Source organism: Mobula hypostoma, chromosome 9 (assembly GCF_963921235.1).
Source record: "Mobula hypostoma chromosome 9, sMobHyp1.1, whole genome shotgun sequence".
NCBI lineage: Eukaryota > Metazoa > Chordata > Chondrichthyes > Myliobatiformes > Myliobatidae > Mobula > Mobula hypostoma.
The window spans coordinates 17660051-17686040 of NC_086105.1; the positions used below are offsets into that span (position 1 = coordinate 17660051).

The window sequence follows — 25990 nt, forward strand, 5'->3', positions numbered from 1 at the left end:
TCTCAGCCCACTTCTGCATCCTATCAATGTCTCTCTGCAATCTTTGACAATCCTCTACACTATCTACAACACCACCAACCTTTGTGTCGTCTGCAAACTTGCCAACCCACCCTCCTACCCCCACATCCAGATCGTTAATAAAAATCACAAAAAGTAGAGTAATTAACGACAAAAGGCAGACAAAAAGGAAAGGAAGAGACAAGATGGAAGCCAGCATTGATGATAAAGGATTCAAAAGATAAAAAGACTTGAGAAAAGAACAAGGATGGATTATAGCGGTGTGGTGCGAGGAAAAAAAGAGGATGAGGGTGCCAGATTGAAGTGTAAGGGCCTTAACATGAATGGACTCCTGACTCCACATACTTTATAATCAAAGGAACAATAACCTGCTTCAGTTTGGTCAGTGTGGCTCATTACCTCTTCTAGAGGGAATAGTTTCTCACCACATGTTGGCCAAGTGCCAATATTCAAAAGATTAAATAGTTTCCTACTACTCAAAAGCCCGGTTTTCCCTGTTGCAATAGCCTTTGTTGTGGTTGGTTATTTAATAATAAATTAGCCCTCCTGCGTTTTGAATCATTCCAGTGGTGATCAACACCATAAAAGGAGTGTAAAGGCAGCCGTCACTAAATGGAAAATATCAGTTGTGGCAGTAGTTTGATTACTAATGCCATCACACACAAAAAGATGTTACTACCTCCAGCAGTTTGTTAATCATTCCAGTACAAGGGAGGTCAAAGTATTTATGACCATTTACTTACACAATGAAGAGATTGAGGAGTATAGAACATATCGAACATAGAATAGTACAGCACAGTACAGGCCCTTTGGCCCACATTGTTGTGGCGACCCTCAAAACCCTGCCTCCCATATAACCCTCCACCTTAAATTCTTCCATATACCTGTCTGGTAGTCTCTTAAACTTCACTAGTGTATCTGCCTCCACCACTGACTCAGGCAGTGCATTCCACGCACCAACCACTCTCTGAGTAAAAAACCTTCCTCTAATATCCCCCTTAAACTCTATCCTTCGACCTGTGAAAGCTAACACCCCATAAGCTTTCTTATGCAGACACACCATGTAGTTGTCGCAGATCTCACAACTCCACTGATGTATTTCAGGAGTTTTGATGCATACATGAAGGGGGAGATTCAGGAAGAATAAAGTAGTTCAGGAGGAGGGAGAAACTCATGTGGAATACAAAAGTAGGCATAGTTCCCAAGGTCAAATAGCCAGTTTCTCCTGTTCTCCTGTTTTAGCATAATAGAATAACTGATCTAAAGACTTTCAAAATCTTACCTTCAATCTTGCAGATCGATGTACATTTTCTAAAGCTTCGTATAGTTCACTTACTACAGATGCACCCGATAACAGCAGCTTGAAAGTATCTTCCAGTAGGAAATCTTTGGTGATGCGATCTGCAAAAGCTATGTTATCATCTGCTTCAAAGACAGGCTGTTGGTGTACCTACAAATTAAAATATTAGCTTATAGTTCTTATTTTGACCACCTCAAAATCTTCACAGTACAAACAATGGTCAGATTGCGTTTAAATTTCTCAGAGAAAGATCAGACTATCAGATAATACAGACACCTGACATGTAACCAATTTGACAAATCCATAAACTGGGAGCAACTTGATTAAAATGTCAACTTCTCAAACTATTCCAGAAAATGTCCATGAAACATTTGGTATCACTTAGCCAACAGAATTTCTTGATTTGACAATTGAGCTTGTAAAGAATTTTTATGATCATCATTAAAATATTTTGAAGGTTTTGTTATTCATAACTTATTCTCAAACCTGCAGAAGTCTTCAAGTTCTTTACAATTTAAGAATTCCATACAATCATTTTAATACAAAAAACTGGAATAGTTTAAAATGTTCCTGTATTTACATCATTAACACACTGGGTATATTGAGGCCCCGAGGATTTAGCTTGAAATCTAAGCCATGGTTATAATTTCTGGGCTTTCAGTGATTTGCTTTGCAATTGTTTTATATTTTGATCTCTGTAATCTGCATTCTAAGTGAATTGTTGGTTGTTTCACTATTTGATTTTAGGGCTAGGGCCTGGCAGAGCCCTTATGTGGGCATGGCCCCATTCTGCATAATGACAGAGCAGCAATAACAGAGGGAGAAGGTCTGAGATTGGAGCCAACAATAGAAGACATCAGCCTCGTTGCTATTACAGCAGCGACACATTAGTGTTTGCTTTATCATGAATTCACTATTCCACTATAAGCAAACACATGCACAGGGACATTAGCCAAGAATTTCCCTTGGCAATGTTAATCAAAAACTAGTGTACATTATAACAGTGCAGCACAAGAGCAGGCCCTTAGATGTGCCGAACTAGTGTTATACCACCTAATCCCATGATCCACATCCCTTCATTGATTGTATATCCATATACCCAAGAGCTTCTATCATACCTGCCCCTATTAGTAAGTAGATGTTTGGCATAGCATCATGGGCCGAACGGCCTGTATTGTGCTGTAGGTTTTCTATGTTTCTATCACCACCCTGGTAGTGTGTTCTACTACTCTGTGCAAAAACAACTTGCCCCACACAGCTCCTTTGAACACTCCCATCTCACCTTAAATGCGTGCCTTCCAGTACAGTATTAAATACTTTGACCCCGGGAAAAGGATACTCACCATTTATATATGTTTCTCTGATTTTATAAACTTCTATCAAGTATCTGAGGTATTTTGGCCTAAATGGGAAAATATATTTTGGCTATTACAGCATCTTCAGCTGAAAACCTAATTAGAGTACAATAATAACATTCAAAAGATACTTGGACAGATACAATGAATGAGGAAGGTCTAGAACAGGGGTTCCCAACCTTTTTTATGCCATGGGCCATTATCATTAAGCAAGGGGACCTTGGACCTTTGGTTAGGAACTCTTGTTTTAAAGGGAGATGGGCCAAAAACTGGGACTGGCTTAAAAGAGAATTATGTTTCCATATTGTATTACTCTATGACGAATAAAAACAAAAAAAAAACAGATGCTGGAATCAGAAAATATGGGAAATATCCAGCAGCTCAGGCAGCATCTATGAACGAGAAACAGTTAAATGTTCAAATTGAAGAGCCCTTGTTAAAAATGAGCAAGGTCTTTGCCCTGAAGCATCAGTTCTGTTTCCTTTGCATCGATGTTGCCTGACCCATTGAGTGTTTCCAACATTTTTTTGTTTTATTATAATACAAACGTGTACAATTTATAACTACATATGTAATGCACACCGATTTATATTGGACTCTTAAACAAAACCACTTTTGGCTGGCTCACATGTGCGAGATAATACGGGACTATTTTTAACACATTGCCTGGCCTTCAACTCAGCCCAGCCTCCCAAGTCAGGAAATGAAACTCATTTGATCTTGGGTCTCCTGTGCTCTGCTGGCCTCTAGTGAGCATTAAAAAAATTTTCTTTACCGTGTAAGGAAGGATGCTGCACTTAATGATGGCATGCAAGCCATGATTCAGAACAAGCAAAGAAGCCAATCAAAGCAAAGAACAGTGTCAACCAGACTGGATCATGAACATAATAGTCTTTATACATTTCTTGCCACAATACTGCACCTCATCTCCCACAGAACTCCTGGGAGAATTGGGCAAGCATTCAGAATATCCTATTAGCAGGACCTTGGAATCAAGGAGATCTGGCTCCCGCTCCGGTTTGATGAGTACGGAGGGACTTATGAGGCTAATGTGGGAATCACAGACCATTCCCTGGGTGGTACAGATAATCTTGATGGGATGGGCGGTCTGGTAGCCTCCTCCTGCCACTTACATGGACTTGTATGTGCTCCCCACACAGTACCAAAATGCTCCTGCATTATGTTAAACTGACATGGGTCATTGGAGATGTTGCATTTTTTCCTCAAGGTTTTCAGCATGTCTATGGGGAGCTGTCCAGGAAGTTGAAGCTTCTCACCCTTTCTGCTGCTGACTCTGCATGAAGACTGGTGTGTGTTCTCTCAACTTTTCCTTCCTGAAGTCCACAACAAATTCCTTAGCAATGCACACAAAATGCTGGGGGAACTCAGCAGGTCAGGCAGCATCCTTGGAAATGAATAAACAGTTGACGTTTTGGTCCGAAACTCTTCATCAAGACTGAATTCATTGTATGACTGATGTTGAGGGCAAGGTTGTTGTTGTGACACCATTCAACCATCCAATCTACCTTGTTCTTGTACGCCTCTTCATTCCCAACAAGGTTCTGCCAGCGACACTGGTATCATCTGCAAATTTATAGATGGCGTTTGAGCTGTGTGCAGCATACAGTCATACGTGTAGAGAGAATAGATGAGTGGGTAAGCCTGCATCATTGAGGTGTGGCTGTGTTGACCTGTACGGTCTGTGGTCTCCCAATTAGAATGTCAAGTATCCAGTTCCGAAGGTCTGAAGCTTGTTGGTTAATACGGAGGGAATTGTGGTGTTGAATGAATGCCAAGCTGTAATTGACAAACAGCAGCCTGATGTAGACACTCTATTAGGCACACCTGTTCACAAATGCAAATACCTAATCAGCCAATCATATGGCAGCAACTCAATGCTTAAAAGAATGCAGATATGGTCAAGATGTTTGGTAATTGTTCATACCAAACATCAGAATAGATAAGAAATTAGATCCAAGTGATTTTGACCATGGAATGATTGTTGGTGCCAGACAGGGTAGTTTCAGCATTTCAGAAACTACTGATCTCTTGGGATTTTTATGCTAACAGTCTGGTAAGTCCCGAAAAGCACGCCCTCATCCATACAGTTCTCAATGAAATCACTAACGGTAATAACACTGACCTGTGTTACCTAGCTCACTTAACGAAAACCCACCAGAAGTGTTGTGTGTTTAATATTTCAGTAATATTTGAGTAATATTGCAAATATATTGTTTGATTAAACTTTCCTTTATAGGTTATATGTAATAGTACGTGAATAGCATGTGTCATCACACCACCAAGGCATATAAGTGCACCTCACTTGAAATGAAAATGAAACAAAGACCCGTTCTCCTGGGCTCCCGTCTTTTTCTTACAATTAGTTTCTTATGTTTTGGAGTTATAAAACATAACAGTGGCAACGAGGAAGTTTTAAACAAACCCAAGATGACTACCTACCTGCTGAAGCGCATGGCATTAAAGTTCTTAAATAAACGCTGAGAGAAACGGTCATGTCAAAAAAAAATGCAAAACATGTTCTTTGGAAGGGAAGAGTCATTCGAGTAAAAACGAAAAGCCAGAAGATGGACAAACTCATGGGTTCATAAATAGTGATAGTAATCATAAATAAAGAGAGCAGAAATGGCTCGTTACATCAGAAAGACAGAGGAGTTCAATAACACAACAGATAATTGGATATTGTGCATTGAATGGATTGAGCAGTATTTTAACGCAAATTGAATAGCCAGTAAGAAATAAGTACCAGTTTTGCTGAGTGCAAAGGGTTTAAAAAGCATACAGTTGGCTTAGACGTTTTGACTGCTCCAACCAAACCAGCCAAAATGAGCTTTGCTGATACATAATGCAGGAATATTTAGGACCAAAACCAGTGTTGATTGCAAAACTCTTTCAGAAACAAAATCAAAAGGAAGGGGAGTCCATTTCAGCGTACATGACTGAACTGAAGAAGTTGTCTGAACATTGTCAATTCAGTAATGGGCTTAATGATGCATGCGGAGGTCATTTACCTTGTGCAATCATACAAGAAAGCATTCAAATACACTTCCTAACTGAAACACAACTTAGATTTAAAAGAGCAATTGAAATTACTATATCAATGGATCAGCATCCAGAGACACAACTGAGTTGCAATCAGCAATGAAAGTAGCACGTGAACAAAATTGCAACTTCTAAACAGAAACCTCTTGGCCAAACAAATTGTGTTACCATTGTGGCAGGGGCTCACATACACTAGGCCAATATAGGTTTAAAGGTGAAACTTGCGAAAAAATGTAGGACATGTACAAAGATTATGTTGGGCAGACGAAAATAAATGGACTGCACAGGGAAGAGAAGAAGCTAAAAAGTCAAGTTGCCATTTCAAAAGAGAGCACTAAGCTGCATGCTGTTGATGACAAATATGATGAGAGTGACACAGACCTGAGATTTAAAATGTGAAAACTAACAATAGACAAGCAATATGGCTTACCCCGAAGTAAAGAGCAAATCAATTAAAATGGAATGGGACATTGGCTTGACTGTTTCTGTAATTCTGCAAAATGAGATTGAATGGTACTACAAAAATACTGAACAGATGTCCAACTAAGAATTTATACTGGAGAAAAGATAACTCATACGAGGATGACATTTGTAACAGTGAAATACAACAACCAACAAGCCACAATGGGCTTTATATGTAGTAAAACAGGAGGCCCAGCATTGTGGGGCTATGACTGGCTGAGACAACCATAGCCTGATTGAAGATCCATCCACTTCCCATGTAATAGAGTCAAATGAAAGGAAATTAAGAAAGGTACTGGATGATGCCACAACAGTGCCAGGGCTGACATTGGAAAACTCAAACATATCAAGGGTAAAATTGTGTGAAATTAAAATGCCACGCCCAAGTTTTACAAAGCCCATCTGGTTCCTTATATCATCTGTGATAAAGCAGCCAGCGAGGCAGAAGGAATTCATTGCAAGGTCATGTGGAACCTATGGGCATTGTCAGTGATCCCAATAGCCAAGAAGAAAGGGTCTGTCAGGATCTGTGATAATTTTAAGGTCACTATTAACCCAGTGCTGAAAGTAGATCAATATCATCTGTCCAGGGTAGAAGATATCTTTGCAAACCTTAAAGGAGGCAGACACTTCTGCAAAGTGAACTTAGATGAGGCCTACCTACCGATGGAGGTAGAAGATGAGTCCAAAGTGTTTCTCACCATAAACATTCACAAAGGGCTTTATCACTGTAATGGTTTATTATCTGCATCTGCACTCTGGCAGAAATCTACGGTAAGGCTGTCCTGTTACCTGGATGTCACCATTGTTACTGAATGAGGGTAACAAGGTACAACTCCAAAATCTCAAGACAATGCTAAAAAGATTAGAAGATTATGGCTTCGGAGCACAACTTATCGTGTGAATTACTTAAACCAAGCATCACTTACTGCGGTCACACCATTGATGCCCAAGGATTACAAAAGTGTGTTGAGAAAATTCAAGCAGGCCACAGGTGCAGTCCTTTTTAGGATTTGTCAATTACTATAATAGGTTCCTAACTGTGCTCCACCCCTTGAACTAATTACTATATGTCGGGAAAAATGGCAATGGACAAAGCAAAGTTGAGGTGACTTTCCAAAGGGTAGAGGGAATGGTGGCATCACACTTTGCAATCCACATTGTCCAGTGATGCTGTGTTCCAAATGCAATACAGAATCCTAATTCATGTATTTTAACAACATTTATTAGGTTCCTATCAGTTTTGCTCCAACAGATAATACAGAAATAGAGGCTCATCAATTAGTACCCTGGATCTTTCCAGTTCTGTGTTAACAATTCCTTCCCATGTTTGTAGAGATATAGCAGTTGATGGGCTTCTCACAGCAGCTTTTCACAATCCAGACCCTTCTGCCCATAATCAGAATTCCCTTGAATACTTCAACTGTAGTTTTATGTTCTTGTTGGCGTAATAATTGACAAACGTTTGTCCCATGGGAATGACTCTGCATTTGTGGACATTTACTGCAGAACATACTGAGTGAATATAAAAGAATTTAATTGTGCACTTCAAACAAAAAAACCATTAGAATCTGATCTCTGAAGTCATAAGCCCCAAGTAATGTATTCACTCAGTCGTACATTTGGACACTTCCTCCAAAGAAAACGTCATAGCTTCCCTCAATTCTCCCAAGGAAAACAAAACGTTATTTAAATATTAAAGCGACTAGTGATAAAGTTATTCTTACCTCAACAATCACTGGATAGAGAGATGAACCGAAGCTAAGATCAAAGGCCAATAATTGAAAACACGAACAACATCTGAGAAAAATCAATTAACATCAACTTGTTTAACCATCATAAAAAGTAACATGCAAAACATTTTAAAAAAATCTATCATTCTATATTTGAAGCCAATTTTGTTCAATTAATATATGAAAATATACTTTTTTTTAACATAACACTATAAAGCATAGGAGTTGACCAGCATTGTTTTTGTTTTTGCAGTACAATGCTACTGCAACCTTCAAAAAAATATATATATTTTAAATTTCAAAAATAGTTATTGACCTTTGAGCCCAATGTTCTGTACTGGGTGTCAGATGTGGGAAGACCTGGAGACTCCCAGCTTCCTGGACAGCCACATCTGTGCCAGGTGTGTGAAGCTGCAGCTCCTTAGGGACTGGGTTAGGGAACTGGAGATACAACTCAATGACCTTCATCTGGTCAGGGAGAGTGAGGAGGTGATAGAGAGGAGCTATAGACAAGGAGTGACACTGGGGCCTTGGGAGACAGATAAGTGGGTAACAGTCAGGAAAGGGAAGGGCAAGAGGCAGATACTAGAGAGTACCCCAGTAGCTGTCCCCCTTAACAATAAGTACTCCTGTTGGAGTACTGTTGGGGGGGGGGAGAACAGCCTACCTGGGGAAGCAACAATGGCCACAATCTCAGGATTACTGCCTGTGCCACGCAACAGTGAGTATAGGAATAGATTGAAGTGGAGGATAAGTGTGCGGCTGAGGGACTGGAGCAGGGGGCAAGGATTCAGATTTCTGCATCATTGGGACCTCTTTTGGGCAGGAGTGACCTGTACAAAAAGGACGGTTTGCACTTGAATCCGAGGGGGACCAATATCCTGGCAGGGAGGTTTGCTAAGGCTATTGGGGAGAGTTTAACTTAGAATCGCTGGGTGTCAGGAACCAAACTGAAGAGATGAAGGAAGGGGCGGTTGGTTCACAAATCGAGAAAGTTTGTAGACAGCATGAGAGGGAGGATAGGCAGGTGATAGAGAAGGGATATGCTCAGACTGATGGTTTGAGGTGTGTCTATTTTAATGCAAGGAGTATCATGAACAAAGCAGATGAACAGAGTGTGGATCAGTACTTGACGCTATGATGTTGTAGCTATTACAGAGACTTGGATGGCTCAGGGGCAGGAATGGTTACTTCGAGTGCTGGGTTTTAGATGTTTCAGAAAGGACAGGGAGGGAGGCAAAAGAGGTGGGGGCATGGCACTGCTGATCAGAGATAGTGTCACAGCTGCAGAAAAGGAGGAAGACATGGAGGGATTATCTAGTGAGTTACTATGGGTGGAAGTTAGAAACAGGAAGGGGTGAATAGATGTACTGGGTTCTTTTATAGACTGCCCAATAGTAACAAGGACATCGAGGAGTAGATAGGGAGACAAATTCTGGAAAGGTGTAATAATAACAGGGTTGTTGTGGTGGGAGATTTTAATTTCACCAATATTGATTGGCATCTCCCTAGAGCGAGGGGTTTAGATGGGGTGGGGTTTGTTAGGTGTGTTCAGGAAGGTTTCCTGACACAATATGTAGATAAGCCTACAAGAGATGAGGCTGTACTTGATCTGGTACTGGGAAATGAACCTGGTCAGGTGTCAGGTCTGTCAGTGTGAGAGCATTTTGGAGATAGTGATCACAATTCTATGTCCTTCATCATAGCAGTGGAGAGGGATAGGAATGGACGTTAGGAAAGTGTTTAATTAGAGTGAAGGGAAATAGGAAACTATCAGGCAGGAACTTGGAAGCATAAATTGTGAACAGATGTTTTCAGGGAAATGTACGGCAGAAATGCGGCAAGTGTTCAGGGGATATTTGCATGGTGTTCTGCGTAGGTACGTTCCAATGAGACAGGGAAAGGATGGTAGGGTACAGGAACCATGGTGTACAAAGGCAGTTGAAAATCTAGTCAAGAAGAAAAGCTTACCAAAGGTTAAAAAAACTAGGTAATGATAGAGATCTAGAAAATTATAAGGCTAACAGGAAGGAGCTTAAGAATGAAATTAGGAGAGCCAGAAGGTATCATAACAAGGACTTGGTGAGCAGGATTAACGAAAACCTCAAGGCATTCTACAAGTATGTGAAGAGCAAGAGAATAGGATGTGAGAGAATAGGACCAATCAAGTGTGACAGTGGAAAAGTCTGTATGGAACCAGAGGAGATAGCAGAGGTACTTAATGAATACTTTGCTTCAGTATTCTCTATGGAAAAGGACCTTGGTGATTGTAGGGATGACTTTCAGTGGGTTGAAAAGCTTGAACATATAGACATTAAGAAAGAGGATTGCTGGAGCTTTTGGAAAGCATCAAGTGAGATAAGTCACCAGGACCGGATGAGATACACCCCAGGCTACTATGGGAGACAAGGGAGGAGATTGCTGAGCCTCTGGCAATGATCTTTGCATCATCGATGGGGACAGGAGTGGTTCTGAAGGAATGGAAGGTTGCAGATGTTGTTCCCTTATTCAAGAAACGGAGTAGAGATAGCCCAGGAAATTATAGACCAGTGAATCTTACTTCAGTGATTGGTAAGTTGATGGAGAAGATCCTGAGAGGCAGGATTTATGAACACTTGGAGAGGCATAATATGATTAGGAAAAGTCAGTATAGCTTTGTCAAAGGCAGGTCGTGCCTTACGAGCCTGATTGAATTTTTGAGGATGTGACTAAACACAATGATGAAGGTAGAGCAGTAGATGTAGTGTATACGGATTTCAGCAAGGCATCTGATAAGGTACCCCATCCAAGGCTTATTGAGAAAGTAAAGAAGCATGGGATCTAAGGGGACCTTGCATTGTGGATCCAGAATTGGCTTGCCCACAGAAGGCAAAGAGTGGTTGTAGATAGGTCATATACTGCATGGACTTTGGTGACCAGTGGTGTGCCTCAGGGATCTGTTCTGGGACCCCCTCTCTTTGTGATTTTTAAAAAATGACCTGGATGAGGAAGTAGAGAAATGTGTTAGTAAATTTGCTGATGACAAAGGTTGGGGGTGTTGTGGATAGTGTGGAGGGCTGTCAGAGGTTACAGTGGGACATTGATAGGATGCAAAATTGTGGAAGTGGCAGATGGACTTCAACCCAGATAAGTGTGAGGTAGTTCATTTTGGTAGGTCAGATATGATGGCAGAATATAGTATTAATGGTAAGATTCTTGGCAGTGTGGAGGATCAGAGGGATCTTGGGGTCCGAGTCCACAGGATACTCAAAGCTGCTCCATAGGTTGACTCTGTGGTTAAGGTGGCATATGGTGCATTGGCCTTCATCAACTGTGGGATTGAATTTAAGAGCCGAGAGGTAATATTACAGCTGTATAGCACTCTGGTCAGACTGCACTTGGAGTACTGTGCTCAGTTCTGGTCACTTCACTACAGGAAGGATGTGGAAACCATAGAAAGGGTGCAGAGGAGATTTACAAGGGTGTTGCCTGGATTGGGGAACATGCCTTATGAAAATAGGTTGAACGATCTCAGCCTTTTCTCTTTGTAGTGACGGAGGATGAGAGTTGATCTGATAGAGGTGTATAAGATAATGAGAGGCATTGATAGTGTAGATAGTCAGAGGCCTTTTCTCCAGGGCTGAAATGCCTAACACGAGAGTGCACAGTTTTAAGGTTCTTGGAAGTAGGTACAGGGGTAAGTTGTTGTTGTTGTTGTTTTTATTTTTACGCGGAGAGTGGTGAGTGCGTGGAATGGGCTGCCGGCAACTTTGGTGGAGGCAGATACAATAGAGTTTTTTATGAGGCTCCTGGATAGGTACATGGAGCTTAGAAAAATAGAGGGCTATGGGTAACCCTAGGTAATTTCTAAAGCAAGTACATGTTCGGCACGGCATGGTGGGCCGAAGGGCCTATATTATGCTGTAGGTTTTCTACATTTCTATATTTCTATGACATTATCCTGCCCCTGAGCATTCTCATTCGAAGAGATACAGACTCTATTCAAAGAAGTTTATTTATCATATAGTTCCCAATACATATTGTAAAATAAAACAAAATGAAAAGCAGAACTAAATGAATGTAACTAATTGATAATCTTGATGAAGCATTATTTTGGTTTTTGGAGAAAAATGTTATACAGCATGGACAAACATGGAATACGTTGATTACATAGTAAAATAGATAATTCTATTACACAAGTCAGGGAACAGCGATTCTAATTATCCAGAGACATAGGAAGCATCAAGATTATTTAGGAACTGGAGAACAAAATGCTGGAGGAACTCAGTGGATCAGGCAGTATCTATGGAGAAGAACGAAGAGTCAATGTTTCAGGCTGAGACCTTTAATCAAGACTTGAAGATTCTTAGCCCGAAATGTTGACTCTTATTTCTCTACATGGATGCTTCCTGATTTGCTGAATTCCTCCAGCATTTTGAGCACGCTCCTCTGGATTTCCAGTAATGTTTTGTGTTTAAGAAAATTTTGGATATGGTTTACTGGCACTTCAAAAGCCACATCCCATTGGCAGCCCTAACATCTTAACTGTGCCTCTGTGGCAAGTCTCATACATTGCTAAGTGATGGAACGAGTAGCAGATGTTTTGGACTGATTGTAAGGGAAGAAACTGTATTGTAAAGTGCTTCCATTTGCATGCTCCACTATTAAACTGCTAAGGCTTCATAATATTTGTGCTTCAGACTTGCCTGTGGTCACTGCAGGGATGCCCTTAAATTCATAAGCTGCTCAGGCAGTGTTTGCAGAGCCTTCCCATTTTCATTTTCCTTCAAACTGGCCAGGCACGGATTATGTGACAAAATAGAAACATGGCTCTTGTCCATTGGAAGCAGACTTTATACTTGTCCTGACGTCCAAAGGAAATATTTATACAATATATTGCACTTTTCACTGTGAGGGTCCAACTTTGAGCTGAACAAACATTGTTTTGTTACATTGGAAAGAAACCCACATTTAGAAGTGCTGATGGTTAAAGGAGATTTTGGTATCTCATGTCTTGGAACTTGTAGCTCCAAATACAAACATCTCTTTTCCCATTGTAAGTACAGGCCAAGGTTGAATATCAAGGATGCAGATCGACTCACTGACGAGAGGTCACATGGGCAGATAATACACCACTGCTAATTGACAGCTTGCGTCAAGGATTGATGGTACAATATGCACTTAGAGTGATGCAGCGGCAAGCACAAATGGGCCTTTTTCCTCATTTTCCACATACAGTACACAAAGAGAGACAACACCTTCCCTGGCCTCTTCCAAAACTGTTCAATCTGACCCAATTTTATAGATAAAGGCTAAACACAAGAGTTCCATACTCTTCCTCCACCAAAGCAAAAATATGTTGTGCTAAAATATGCTGTTCATTTTCTAGTTTTTACACTAGAATTTCACTGTGTCTGAACATTCCTACAGCGCTGTGCATTGTTATGAACTTTTCCTTGTCCAGAAGCAAGACCACAGGAAGTTCCAAATAGAATCCTTGTTATTCTGCATCGCCTCATAGGACCATACTGAAAATCATAGCAACACTCCTCATTTCCTCAGAAAGCAGATTCAAATTCCACTTTCAGTTCAAGACTCAGAATCACAACCTAACGGATCATAACGTGTTAAGCAGATATAACTATTGAAATAAGTAGGAAACTTTTTATTTATGGAATTCATGATCTTTGTTGTACTGTACTTTATTTATCAAAATTGTTAGGAAACCACTCTTCAACATACACAGATGTTTGATTTGGGAAGTCTTTCTTATGCAGGCAGCAATTAAGTTGGAGACCATCTCTTTACTCCCTCTGCTGGTAATGAACAGTATTGTGGGCAAAAATAAACTGCCAGAGAAACTCGGAGGATCAAACAGCACTGGCAGAGGCGGGGAGATAGATAGTTCATATTTTGGGTTGAGATCCTACATAAGGGCTGAGAGTGCAGAGGAAAAATATCCTGTAGGGTTTTGGAGGCTTCATTAAAACTTGGTAAACTTCCCGAATCCTTCTATAGAGCGTCAATCTCTCTAATATTAAAGAAGGATAAAGATCCTGCTCAATGTGCATCTTATAGACCAATATCTTTATTAAATGTTAATTCTAAAATTTTTTCCAAATTATTAGCAAACAGATTAGAAAAAGTTCTCCCTTTTATTATTTTGGAAGACGAAACGGGTTTTATTAAAGGTCGGTACTCTTTCTATAACATTCGCACGCTGTTAAATATTGTTTATACCCCCTCACAAAATGTTCCTGAGTGTGTTATCTCTTTAGATGCTGAAAAAGCTTTTAATAGAGTAGAATGGCCTTACTTATTTACGGTGCTTGAAATGTTTAATTTTAGCTCAAAATTTATATCCTGGATCAAACTGTTATATCATTCTCCTATGGCCTCGGTCCGTACTAACTCTTTAAGCTCACCTTTTTTCCCCTCTTTTTCGAGGTACTCGACAAGTTTGTCCTCTTAGTTCTTTATTATTTGATATTGCATTAGAACCTCTTGCAATTGCCATTCGAGAATCTCCAAATATTACTGGGATAACTCGGGGCTTAAAGTCCCATAAAATATCACTCTATGCTGATGACTTACTTTTATGTATTTCTAATCCTCAAAAATCTATCCCTGCTGCTTTAGATTTATTAGCACAATTTAGTTTTTTTTCAGGTTATAAATTAAATCTTAGTAAGAGTGAACTTTTCCGGATTAATAAACTTCCATTGTATCATAACTTTCCGTTTAAATTGATTAATAATTATTTCTCATACCTTGGGATTAAAATTACTTATAAACACAAAGATTTATTTAAGACTAATTTTTTACCCTTAATTGATCATATTACTCAACTTTCATCTAAATGGTTTCCGTTATATTTAACTTTGATTGGTCGTATTAATGCAGTTAAGATGTTTATTCTGCCAAAATTTTTATATATATTTCAGGCATTACCAATTTTTGTTCCAAAATCTCTTTTTTTGATAAAGTTGACTCTAAACTTTCTTCATTTATTTGGCAAAATAAAAACCCGAGACTGGGTAAAATACATTTACAGAAAGCTAAGAGAGATGGAGGTTTAGCATTACCTAACTTTAGATTCTATTATCGGGCAATTAATATTCGACATATGAAATTTTGGTTACTTGACCAAGATACACTATCCATCCCTAAATGGGTAGTATTGGAATTACAATCTGCTCAGGGCTATGCACTCGGCTCTATTTTAGGTTCCTCTCTTCCTTTCGATTTGAAATGCCTCAAACTGGTCTCTAACCCGATAGTTAAATATACCTTACGTATTTGGTTTCAATTCAGAAAATTTTTCGATCTTAACCAATTTGGGCTAGCGATCACTATTTTAGGCAACATATTTTTTCCTCCCTCTTTCACGGATCGTGCGTTTCAAATTTGGAAGACTTTAAGGGTATTTCACGGTTTTTGGATTTATTTTTAGATGGTTCCCTTATGTCTTTTGAACAATTATCTAATAAATATAATTTACCAAGAATACATTTTTTTAGATATCTTCAAGTTAGAAATTTCCTAAGTACTATACTTGCTTCCTTTCCAATGCTCCCTCCTACATATATTTTAGATACTATAATTAACCTTAATCCATGTCAGAAAGGTACAACGGCTATTATTTATAATATTACTATGAAACTTAGGAAAGCTCCATTTGATAAGATTAGATCAGATTGGGAACAAGAATTCAGTTCTATTATTTCCGTGGATGACTGGGGGCGGATTTTACAATTAGTCAATACTTCCACTATCTGTGCTAAACATTCCCTAATTCAATTTAAAGTTGTTCATAGAGCACATATGTCCAAAGATAAATTAGCTCGTTTTTATTCTCATATTAATCCTTTTTGTGATAGATGTCCAGGGCAGATAGCTTCCTTAACTCATATGTTTTGGTCTTGTCCTACTCTGGAAACCTTTTGGAGAGACATTTTTAATATTATCTCAAAGGTATTGAATATAGATATCTCTCCTCATCCTATTACTGCTATCTTTGGATTACCTAAAATTTCCAGTAATCTTTCCCCTTCAGCCCGTAGAATGATTGCATTTCTTACTTTAATGGCGAAAAGATGTCTCTTACAACATTGGAAAGAGCCTAATGCTCCAACTACCTTTTTTTGGTTTTCCCCAGACGATATTATACTTAAATTTGGAGAAAATTAGAAGCAATCTTTATGATTCCTCACTTAAATTTGAACAGACCTGGAGATCTTTTATTCAATATTTTCATTTAATGTAATTTTTTTTTCTCTTTTGTTTCATATTTATATTCCCTTCTTGCTTTTTTTTTTGAACTGTTTTTAATGGAGGTCGGGTTTGAGGACGTGATTTTAAGTTCTTTAACTCTACCTGTTTCCAAGTTAGCCCATTGCTTTGTTTTGCTTTTAGTTTAGTTGCATGGTGGGTTTTTTTGGGGGGGGGGGGTTTCCTTTTCTCTATTGATATATATATATATATATATAAAATTAGTATACTATTATTTTACCTTATTATTTTATGTTTAAATTGCACTGTTTGTATCAATTTTTTTCTGTATTATTATCTCCTGTAATTTCTAACAGTGTATTAGTGCTTATATGGTTTACCTTTTGTATACTTATTCAATAAAAAGATTTAAAAAGAAAGGAAAATATCCAAGTTAAAGAGGCAGGAGGTGGAGGGGCAGAGGTATGATAGATGGAACCAGGTGAGGACCAAGTTTACCAGGGAGAGCCAGGTGGGGGAGTGGGAGAGGTGAAGTCAAGTCATGTTGGTTGGTGTATGACAGCTAGAAATAAGGAACAAGAAGAAAATAAAAGGGTCTGTTAGAACCATCTGACGAAAGGGGGAGGCTGAAGGTAGAGACAGAGGTGGGAATGTGATATGAAGAAAAAAAAGGTGACAGATTCTGGAATCTAATGAAAGGAAGGTGGTTTGGAAGCAGATAAATAAGGGAATAGAGCAAGACTAAACCAGGTGGGGAAAGGCACTGAAACTGGGTGATAGGAAAGTGTTATGGAGGAGGGGAGTAGATAGAGAGAACAAAAGGGGATAGAGAAAGGAGTACAGGGAGTATGATATTGGAAAATTCAATGTTCTTGCAATACAGAAATGGAATTTTCCTACTGTGATCTCCAAATAATCTCTCCAACATTTGCCATTTAATCCCTCAGTAATAATTTCCCCCAGCCTCCTCCTCTCCTCTTCACTTGGACTTGGTCACCATCAGTAAAGACAGCCATCACACCTTCAGTCTCTTCATACAAGTCATCTTATACAGAAACACACATCAAAGTTGCTGGTGAACGCAGCAGGCCAGGCAGCATCTCTAGGAAGAGGTACAGTCGACGTTTCAGGCCGAGACCCTTCGTCAGGACTAACTGAAGGAAGAGTTAGTAAGAGATTTGAAAGTGGGAGGGGGAGGGGGATATCCAAAATGATAGAAGACAGGAGGGGGAGGGACTCCCCCTCCCACTTTCAAATCTCTTGCTAGCTCTTCCTTCAGTTAGTCCTGACGAAGGGTCTCGGCCTGAAACGTCGACTGTACCTCTTCTTAGAGATGCTGCCTGGCCTGCTGCGTTCACCAGCAACTTTGATGTGTGTTGCTTGAATTTCCAGCATCTGCAGAATTCCTCGTGTTTGCAATCTTATACAGAAGTTGAGATCCCAGCACTGGTTCCTATGATCCACCACTCGTTAAACTTCACCAATCAGAAAAGGTTCATTTACGATTCCTCACTCTCTCCTGTTAGCCAGTCGACTTTCTGTTCTTGCAAAAAAATTACCCACTAAACCACAAGCTTTTATCTTATCTTACTTCTTTAAAAAAAAACTCCAATAAATTGACCAAACATGATTTACATTCCTGGAGTTTTTTTCCCCGAACTTTGCAACTTTTCACTAGATTGCTTGTGGAGTTGCTGACTTTCAACTTCAATGTCCCAAGTTCAATTCTGACCTCTGGTGCTCTTTCTCCAGCGTCTCTGGTTTCCTCCCACCCTTCAAAAAAGCACACGCAATTAATCTCTGTAATTTGCCCCAAGCATGCAGCTAAGTTGTTGAATCTGGAGGAAGTACATGGGACTGTGAGAAGAATTGGGAATTGTGGTAACAATTGCAGGCACATGCTTAGTGGACCAAAGAGTTTGTTTCCGTGTTTTATCTCACCATGATTTTCTGAGGATAGCATCTTATGCTGGGTTTCAAACCATTTTTAAAATTTTTTGTAATCCATAATTTTTCAGTTGAAACTGTAATGAGATTTATACAACACAGCACAGTAAAGACACTGATATTAGATTATTGTTTATTGATCACAGCTTCACCTTTAAAAATATAATTCCAAACAAACTCATCACTAAAATCTGGACCATGGGAGTCAACATCTTCCTCTGCAACAGGATCCTCGACTTCCTGACCAACAGACCCCAGTCTGTAAGGATAGGCAGCAACACCTCTGCCAAGATTATTTTCAACACTGGTGCTCTACGAAGCTATGTCCTCAGCCCTCTGCTCCTTATACACTCATGACTACATGGCCAGATTCTGTTCTAATTCCAAAGATACTGCTGAAGTGGGCTGCATACCAAATGATGATGAGCCTTAGTACAGGAAGGAGGTAGAGAGCTTAGTAACATGATGTCATGATAACAAGCTGTCTTTCAATATCAGCTGAACAAAAGAGCTGGTCATTGACTTCAGGAAAGCTGAGCAGTGAACATACTTCTGTCTACATCAACGGTGCTGAGATCAAGAAAGTTGACAGCTTCAAGTCTCTAAGAGTGAATATCATCAGTAGCCTATCCAGATTCAAACATATGGATGCTTTGGCAAGGAAAGCTCACCAATGCCTCTACACTCTGAGGAAGCTGAGGAAATCTGGCATGTCCCTGCTAACCCTTACCAACTTATAATGATGCACCATAGAAAGGATCCTAAGTGGATGCACAAGGGCTTGGTTTGGCAACCGCTGTGCCCATGACTGCAAGAAACTGCAGAGAGTCGAGGACACAGTTTAGTACATCACAGCCTGTCCTTCATGTACCCTGTCCATACTCCTCACTACTTTAGTAAAGCAGCCAGGATAATCAAAGAATCCACCCACCATAGTCATTCTCTTTTCTTCCCCTCTCCCTCTATCAGGCAGAAGATACAAATTCCTGAAAGCATGTTGCATCAGGGTTAAAGACAGGTTCTACCCACACTATTATACCATTACTGAATGGTTCCCTAGTACAATAAGATGAACTCTTTGACCTCATAATCTACCTCGTTATGACCTTGAACCTAATTGTACACCTGCACATTCTCTGTAGTAGTTCATTCTGTATTCTGTTTATATAATGATCTGACCAGTATGAATATGATGTATGACAAGATGATGAGAGGCATTGATCGTGTGGATAGTCAGAGGCTTTTTTCCCCAGGGCTGAAATGGCTAGCACGAGGGGGCACAGTTTTAAGGCGCTTGGAAGTAGATACAGAGGCGATGTCAGGGGCAAGTTTGTTTTTTTTTTAAATGCAGAGAGTGGTGAGTGCGTGGAATGGGCTGCCGGCGACGGTGGTGGAGGTGGATATGATAGGGTCTTTTAAGAGACTCCTGGACAGGTATATGGAGCTCAGAAAAATAGAGGGCTATGGGTAACCCTAGGTAATTTCTAAGGTAAGGACATGTTCGGCACAGCTCTGTGGGCCAAAGGGCCTGTATTGTGCTGTAGGTTTTCTACGTTTCTAAGCTTTTTACTGTATCTTGATCCATGTGAAAATAATAATGAGAATAAACCAACAAACTACCAAACAAGGTCTTCAACTCAATTCATCATGTTGACCATGTTGTCTGCTTGAGCTATTCCTATTTCCAATGTTTGACCCTTATCCTTCTAAACCATGGGTTCCAACCTGGGATCTGTGGATCACTCGGTTAATGGTAAGGCTCCATGACATTAAAAAAAGTTGGGATCCCCTGAAATCTTTTCTATCCATGAATCTGTGTAAATATCTTTTAACTGTTGTATTTGTACTATCTCTACCACTTCCTTAATGTCTCGGCACAATCTTCATACAGCGTGGGGGTTGATGTCTAACTAACTCACCAGTGAGAGATAGAAAATGCTAGCCAAAATGGCAATGTTGAATAGCAAGTAGACTGGGAAAATCGGATTGGTGCTAGATTCCAGGAGGGTGAATTTCTAGAGGGCCTATGAGATCGCTTTTTAGAGCAGCTCGTGGTTGAGTCCACTAGGAGATCAGCTATTCTGGATTGGATGTTATGCAATCTACCAGAATTGATTCGAGACCTTAAAGTAAAAGAACTGTTAGGGAGAAGTGATCATAATATGCTCAAATTCACTCTGAAATTTGAGAAGCTGCTGCTAAAGTCTGATGTATTCGTATTACAGTGGAGTAAAGGAAATCATAGAGGCATGAGAGAGGAGTTGGCCAGAATTGGCTGGAAAAGAACACTGGCAGGGATGATGGCAGAGTCGCAATGGAAGGCACAGGATATACACATCCCAAAGAAGGAAAAAGTATTCTAAAGGCAAGACGAAACAACCGTAGTTAACAAGAGGTCAAGGCCAACGTAAAAGTCCAAGAGAGGGCATATAATAGAGCAAAGATTAGTGGGGAGTTAAAGGATTCCAACAGAAAGCAACTAAAAAAAAAGTCATTAAGGTAAAAAGTAGAATAAGAAAGTAAGCTAGCCAATAATATTAAATAGGATACCAGAAGTTTCTTCGGATACATAAAGTGTAAAAGAGAGGTAAGAGTGGTTACTGGACCGCTGGAAAACAATGCAGGAGAGGTAGTAATGGGGGACAAGGAAGTAGTTTCTGGGTACTTGGAGGCACATGATAAATTAGGCTATAGTCAGAATGGTTTCCTTTAAGAGAAAATCTCGCCTGACAAATCTGTTAGAATTCTTTGATGAAATAGCAAGCAGAATAGACAAAGGAAAATTGGTTGATGTTGTATACTTGGATTTTTAGAAGTCTTTTGACAAGGTGCCACACATGAGGCTGCTTAACAAGCTAGGAGTTCATGGTATTACAGGAAAGATCTTAGCATGGATAAAGCAGTGGCTGACTGGCAGGAGGCAAAGACTGGGGATAAAGGGAGCCTTTTCAGGCTGGCTGCTGGTAACTAGTGGTGTTCCACAGGGCTCTGTGCTGGAACGGATTGTTTTTAACGTTATGCGTCAATGATTTGGATGATGGAACTGATGGCTTTGTTGAAAGGCTTGCCGATAATATAAAGGTAGGTGGAGGGGTGACACACATCAAAGTTGCTGGTGAATGCAGCAGGCCAGGCAGCATCTCTAGGAAGAGGTACAGTTGACGTTTTGGGTCGAGACCGTTCTGATGCTGCCTGGCCTGCTGCGTTCACCAGCAACTTTGATGTGTGTTGCTTGAATCTCCAGCATCTGCAGAATTCCTCGTGTTTAGGTGGAGGGGTAGGTAGTTTTGAGAAAATAGAACAGCTACAGAAGGACTTAGATTAGGTCCTTAGATTAGATTAGGTCCTTTAACATCTGCCGGATGATGTTGAGGATGTTCTACGAGTCTGTGGTGGCCAGTGTTATCATGTTTGCCGTTATGTGCTGGGCCAGCAGGCTGAGGGTAGTAGACACCAACAAAATCAACAAACTCATTCGTAAGGCCAGTGATGTTGTGGGGATGGCACTGGACTCTCTGACGGTGGTGTCTGAAAAGAGGATGCTGTCTAAGTTGCATGCCGTCTTGGACAATGTCTCCCATCCACTACATAATGTACTGGGTGGGCACAGGAGTACATTCAGCCAGAGACTCATTCCACCGAGAAGCAGCACAGAGCGTCATAGGAATTCAATCCTGCCTGTGGCCATCAAACTTTACAACTCCTCCCTTGGAGGGTCAGACACCCTGAGCCAATAGGCTGGTCCTGGATTTATTTCCTGGCATAATTTACATATTACTATTTAATTATTTATGGTTTTATTACTATTTAATTATTTATGGTGCAACTGTAACGAAAGCAAATTTCCCCCGGGATCAATAAAGTATGACTATGACTATTAGGAGAATGGGCAAAGAAATGGCAGATGAAATATAGTGTCGGGAAGTGTATGGTCATGCACTTTGGTAGAAGAAAGGAAAGAGGTGACTATTTTCTAAATAGAGAAAAAATACAAAAAACTGAGGCACAAAGGGACTGGGAGTCCCTGCGCAGGATGCCCTAAAGGTTAATTTGCAGCTTGAGTCTGTGGAGAGGAAGGCAAATTAGCATTCATTTTAAGAGAACTAGAATATAAAAGCAAGGATGTAAAGCACTTTATAAAGCACTGGTGAGACCTCACTTGGAGCCCCCTAGAGAGGATTTGCTGAAACTGGAGAAGGTTCAAAGGAGATTCACAAAAATGATTTCAGGATTGAATGGCTTGTCGCATGAAGAGCATTTGTTGGCTTTGGGCCTGTATTCACTATAATTCAGAAGAATAAGGGGTGACCCTCATTAAAACCTATTGAATAGTGAAATGTCTTGATGGAGTGGATGTGGAGAGGACATTTCCTCTGGTGGGAGAGTCTAAGACCAGAGGACACAGCCTCAGCATAGAAGGTTTTCTTTAGCCAGAGGGTGGTGAATCTGTGGAATTCTTTGCCTTAGGCAGCTGTGGAGGTCAAGTCTTTATGTATATTTAAGGCAGAGGTTGATAGATTCTTGATTGGTCAGGGCATGATACGGGGAGAAGGCAGGAGATTGGGGCTAAGAGGGAAAATAGATCAGTGATGATGAAATGGCAGAGCAGACTTGATGGGCCAAATGGCCTAGTTCTGCTCCAATATTTCATGGTCTTATGGTCAGTCCAACAAATGCTTGCCCACCTCACCATGACTGATTATACTTTCAGTGGGATTCCATAAGACATAGAAGCAGAATTAGGCCGTTTGGCCCATCAAGTCTGGGCTGCCATTTCACCACGATGGATCCGTTTCCTTCTCAACTCCTGCCTTCTCGCTGTAACCTTTCATGCCCTAACTAATCATGAACCTATCAACCTCTGTCTTAAATACACCCAATTTCCTCGCAACTCAGGCCGATACTGATACAACATGCAAATTTCCGGGGCATGTTGTCCAGAGTTTCAAGCCACGGCAAGTGTACGTTGCAGAGCTTCCCAATCACTCAAATTGCCTAGAAATAGTGAAGAATATGCCACCAATGTCATTCATTTCCCCCAAACCATCCCATCACATTCCTGATAGGGGATAGGGTGATAAACCATTCCATTCACAAGGGCTGATGGCGTGCGCTGTCGATGTGATGCTCTGGTCAAACCCTTGCACTGAATGCATAAAGAAGCCTTGTATAAGGAACAGAAGGAGCACATCACCTCGTAGTGACCCTATTCTCCTGCCCTGTGTGAATCATGCATCAGCTTCTGCAGAACACACAAAACTGGAGTGGAAACAAATTGACCTTGATGCTGAGCCTCTGCCCAAGGAGAAGCTTGCAAGGAAATGATTCGATGATGGCCAGTTTCCACTGCAGCTCTCCAAACTGTCGTGCATTTTCCATTGAAGGCAGTTGGAAAGAGCTGTTGCCAGACTAGAAGTGGCCAAAGCTTTCTCCATCAGCAGCCTCTGGCAAAGAAATACTGAATGATGATGAAAGTGGAGTGGAAAAACTAAAATGGAAGCTATAAGATGGTTATTGTCAACCAAAACCATCACCCTCCGCCTTAAATATACATTAAAAACTTGGCCTTCACAGCTGCCTGTAGCAAGGAATTCTACAGACTCACCACTCTTTGGCTAAAGGGATTTCTCCTCATCTCTGTTCTAAAAGGATTCCACTCTGCGCTGCATCATCTGGTCTTAGACTCTCCCACTGTAGGAAACGTCTTCTCCACATCCACTCCATCAAGACCTTTCACGTTTCAATAGGTTTCAATGAGGTCACCCCTCATTCTTCTCAATTCTAGTGAATACAATCCTAGGGCCATCAAACACTCTTCATATGAAAGGCCATTCAATCCTGAAATCTTTTTCGTGAACCTCCCTTGAACTCTCTCCAGTTTCAGCACATCCTTTCTAAGGGGCTAAAACTTCTCTCAATACTCCAAGTGAGGCCTCACCAGTGTAAAGTCTCAACATTATATCCCTGCTTTTATATTCTCATCCTCTTGAAATGAACGCAACATTATTTTTGCCTTCCTCATCACAAACTCAACCTACAAATTAACTTTCAGGGAATCCTGCACAGGGACTAACAAGTCCCTTTGTGCCTCAGTTTTTTGTATTTTCTCTTCGTTTAGAAAACAGTCACCCCTTTCATTTCTTCTACGAAAGTGCATGACCATACATTTCCTGATACAGTATTCCATTTGCTCGTCTTTGCCCACTCTCCTAATCTGTCTAAGTCCTTCTGTAGCCTCTCTACTTCCTCAAAACTACCTGCCCCTCCACCTATCTTCATATCATCGGCAAACTTTGTAACAAAGCCATCAATTCCATCTTCCGAATCATTGATATATAACATAAAAAGAATCGTTCCCAATACAGACACCTGTGGAACACCACTAGTCACTAGCAGCCAACCAGAAAAGACTCCCTTTGTTCCCACTGTTTGATTCCTGCAAATCAGCCACTGCTTTATCCATCCTGGAATGTTTCTTGTAGTACCACAGGCTTCTAGTTTGTTAAGCAGTCTCATGTGTGACACCTTGTCAAAGGCCTTCTGGGAATCCCATTCAGCGATTCTTCTTTGTCTATCCTACTTGTTATTTCTTCAAAGAATTCCCGCAGATTTGTCAGGCAAGATTGTCCCTTGAGGAAACCATGGCCAATTTTATCACAGGCCTCCAAGTACCCCGAGACCTCATCCTTAAGCAACTCCAACATCTTCCCAACCACTGAGGTCAGACTAACGGGCCTATAGTTTCCTTTCTTCTGCCTCTCTCCCTTCTTGAAGACTAGAGTAGCATTTGTTATTATGGAGCAGGAGCTCTCTTTTAAATGTGGCAGGTGTGAAATGATTGATTTAGCACATAACTCACACAAACACTGTTGGTAAAGCCTAAAACAGGCTTTAAGTGTGCTTGACAACCATTACTCACTTATGAGTTCATGATAGTTTTTATTCGTGGAAGCTACCCCACTCTAATTAACAACCTGAATTTCTACAGTGACTCCCTCCATTTTCCTCACACTTGGGTAATCAATTACACCTCTTGACAAGACCAATCCATTGCACTGTTTTGTCCCACTTGTTCGAAACATAAGGTCATTAAACATTCTGTGATCATATGCCCTACTTCACATGCTTAATCTTTGTTCCGGCTTCGCTGCTCTGTTTCCTGACCCAGTTAAGTGCTGCTCCCATTTCAAGATTCTTTCCTTTGATTTCACATTTCTCAGGAGCCTCACTCCTTCTCTATAATTTCATCTCAAGTATCTGTTCCCATCAAACATTGGCCTCTTGAACATTTAGATTAAATTAGATTAGATTCAACTTTATTTTCATTGTGCCGGGTACAGATACAAAGCCAATGAAATGCAATTAGTATCTAACCAGAAGTGCAAAAGAATAGTATTATTTACAAAATAACTGTGAATAAAAAGTAAGTGCTACAACACACAAATGTAAAACTACTGAGACAGTACAATATGGCGCAATACTGCTTAGTGCTGTGATGTGAGGTTCAGCAGGGTTACAGCCTCAGGGAAGAAGCTCTTCCTGTGCCTGCTGGTGCGGGAGCGGAGGCTCCTGTAGTACCTACCGGATGGGAGGAGAGTAAAAAGTCCATGGTTAGGGTGAGATGCATCCTTGATAATGCTTTTCGCCCTGCCCAGACAGCGTTTATGGTAGATGTTCTCAATGGTAGGCAATTGGGTGCCAATAATCCATTGGACAGTTTTCACCACACGCTGGAGTGCTTTGCGGTCTGATACAGGACAGTTGCCATACCACACTGAGATGCAGTTGGTGAGTACGCTCTCAATGGTACAGCGGTAAAAGTCCGTCAGTATCCTGCAACAGAGGTGAGCTTTCTTGATGCTGCTGCACCTTTTTGATAATGATGGAGGAGTTCAGGGATAAAT

At 40.6% G+C, this 25990-nt stretch overlaps 1 protein-coding gene across 2 annotated transcripts in view; it reads right to left on the minus strand.

Annotated features, from left to right (window-relative positions):
* The window catches only part of cped1 (cadherin-like and PC-esterase domain containing 1), a 279186-nt gene that overhangs the window by 156197 nt on the left and 96999 nt on the right, over positions 1-25990 (minus strand). For both annotated transcript variants that reach the window (XM_063057813.1, XM_063057812.1), the window contains exons 8-9: positions 7923-7995; positions 1301-1468 (exon numbers count right to left, since the gene is read on the minus strand). In XM_063057813.1, coding sequence (XP_062913883.1) covers positions 1301-1468; positions 7923-7995 — 241 coding nt within the window. The remainder of the gene's footprint in view (positions 1-1300; positions 1469-7922; positions 7996-25990) is intronic.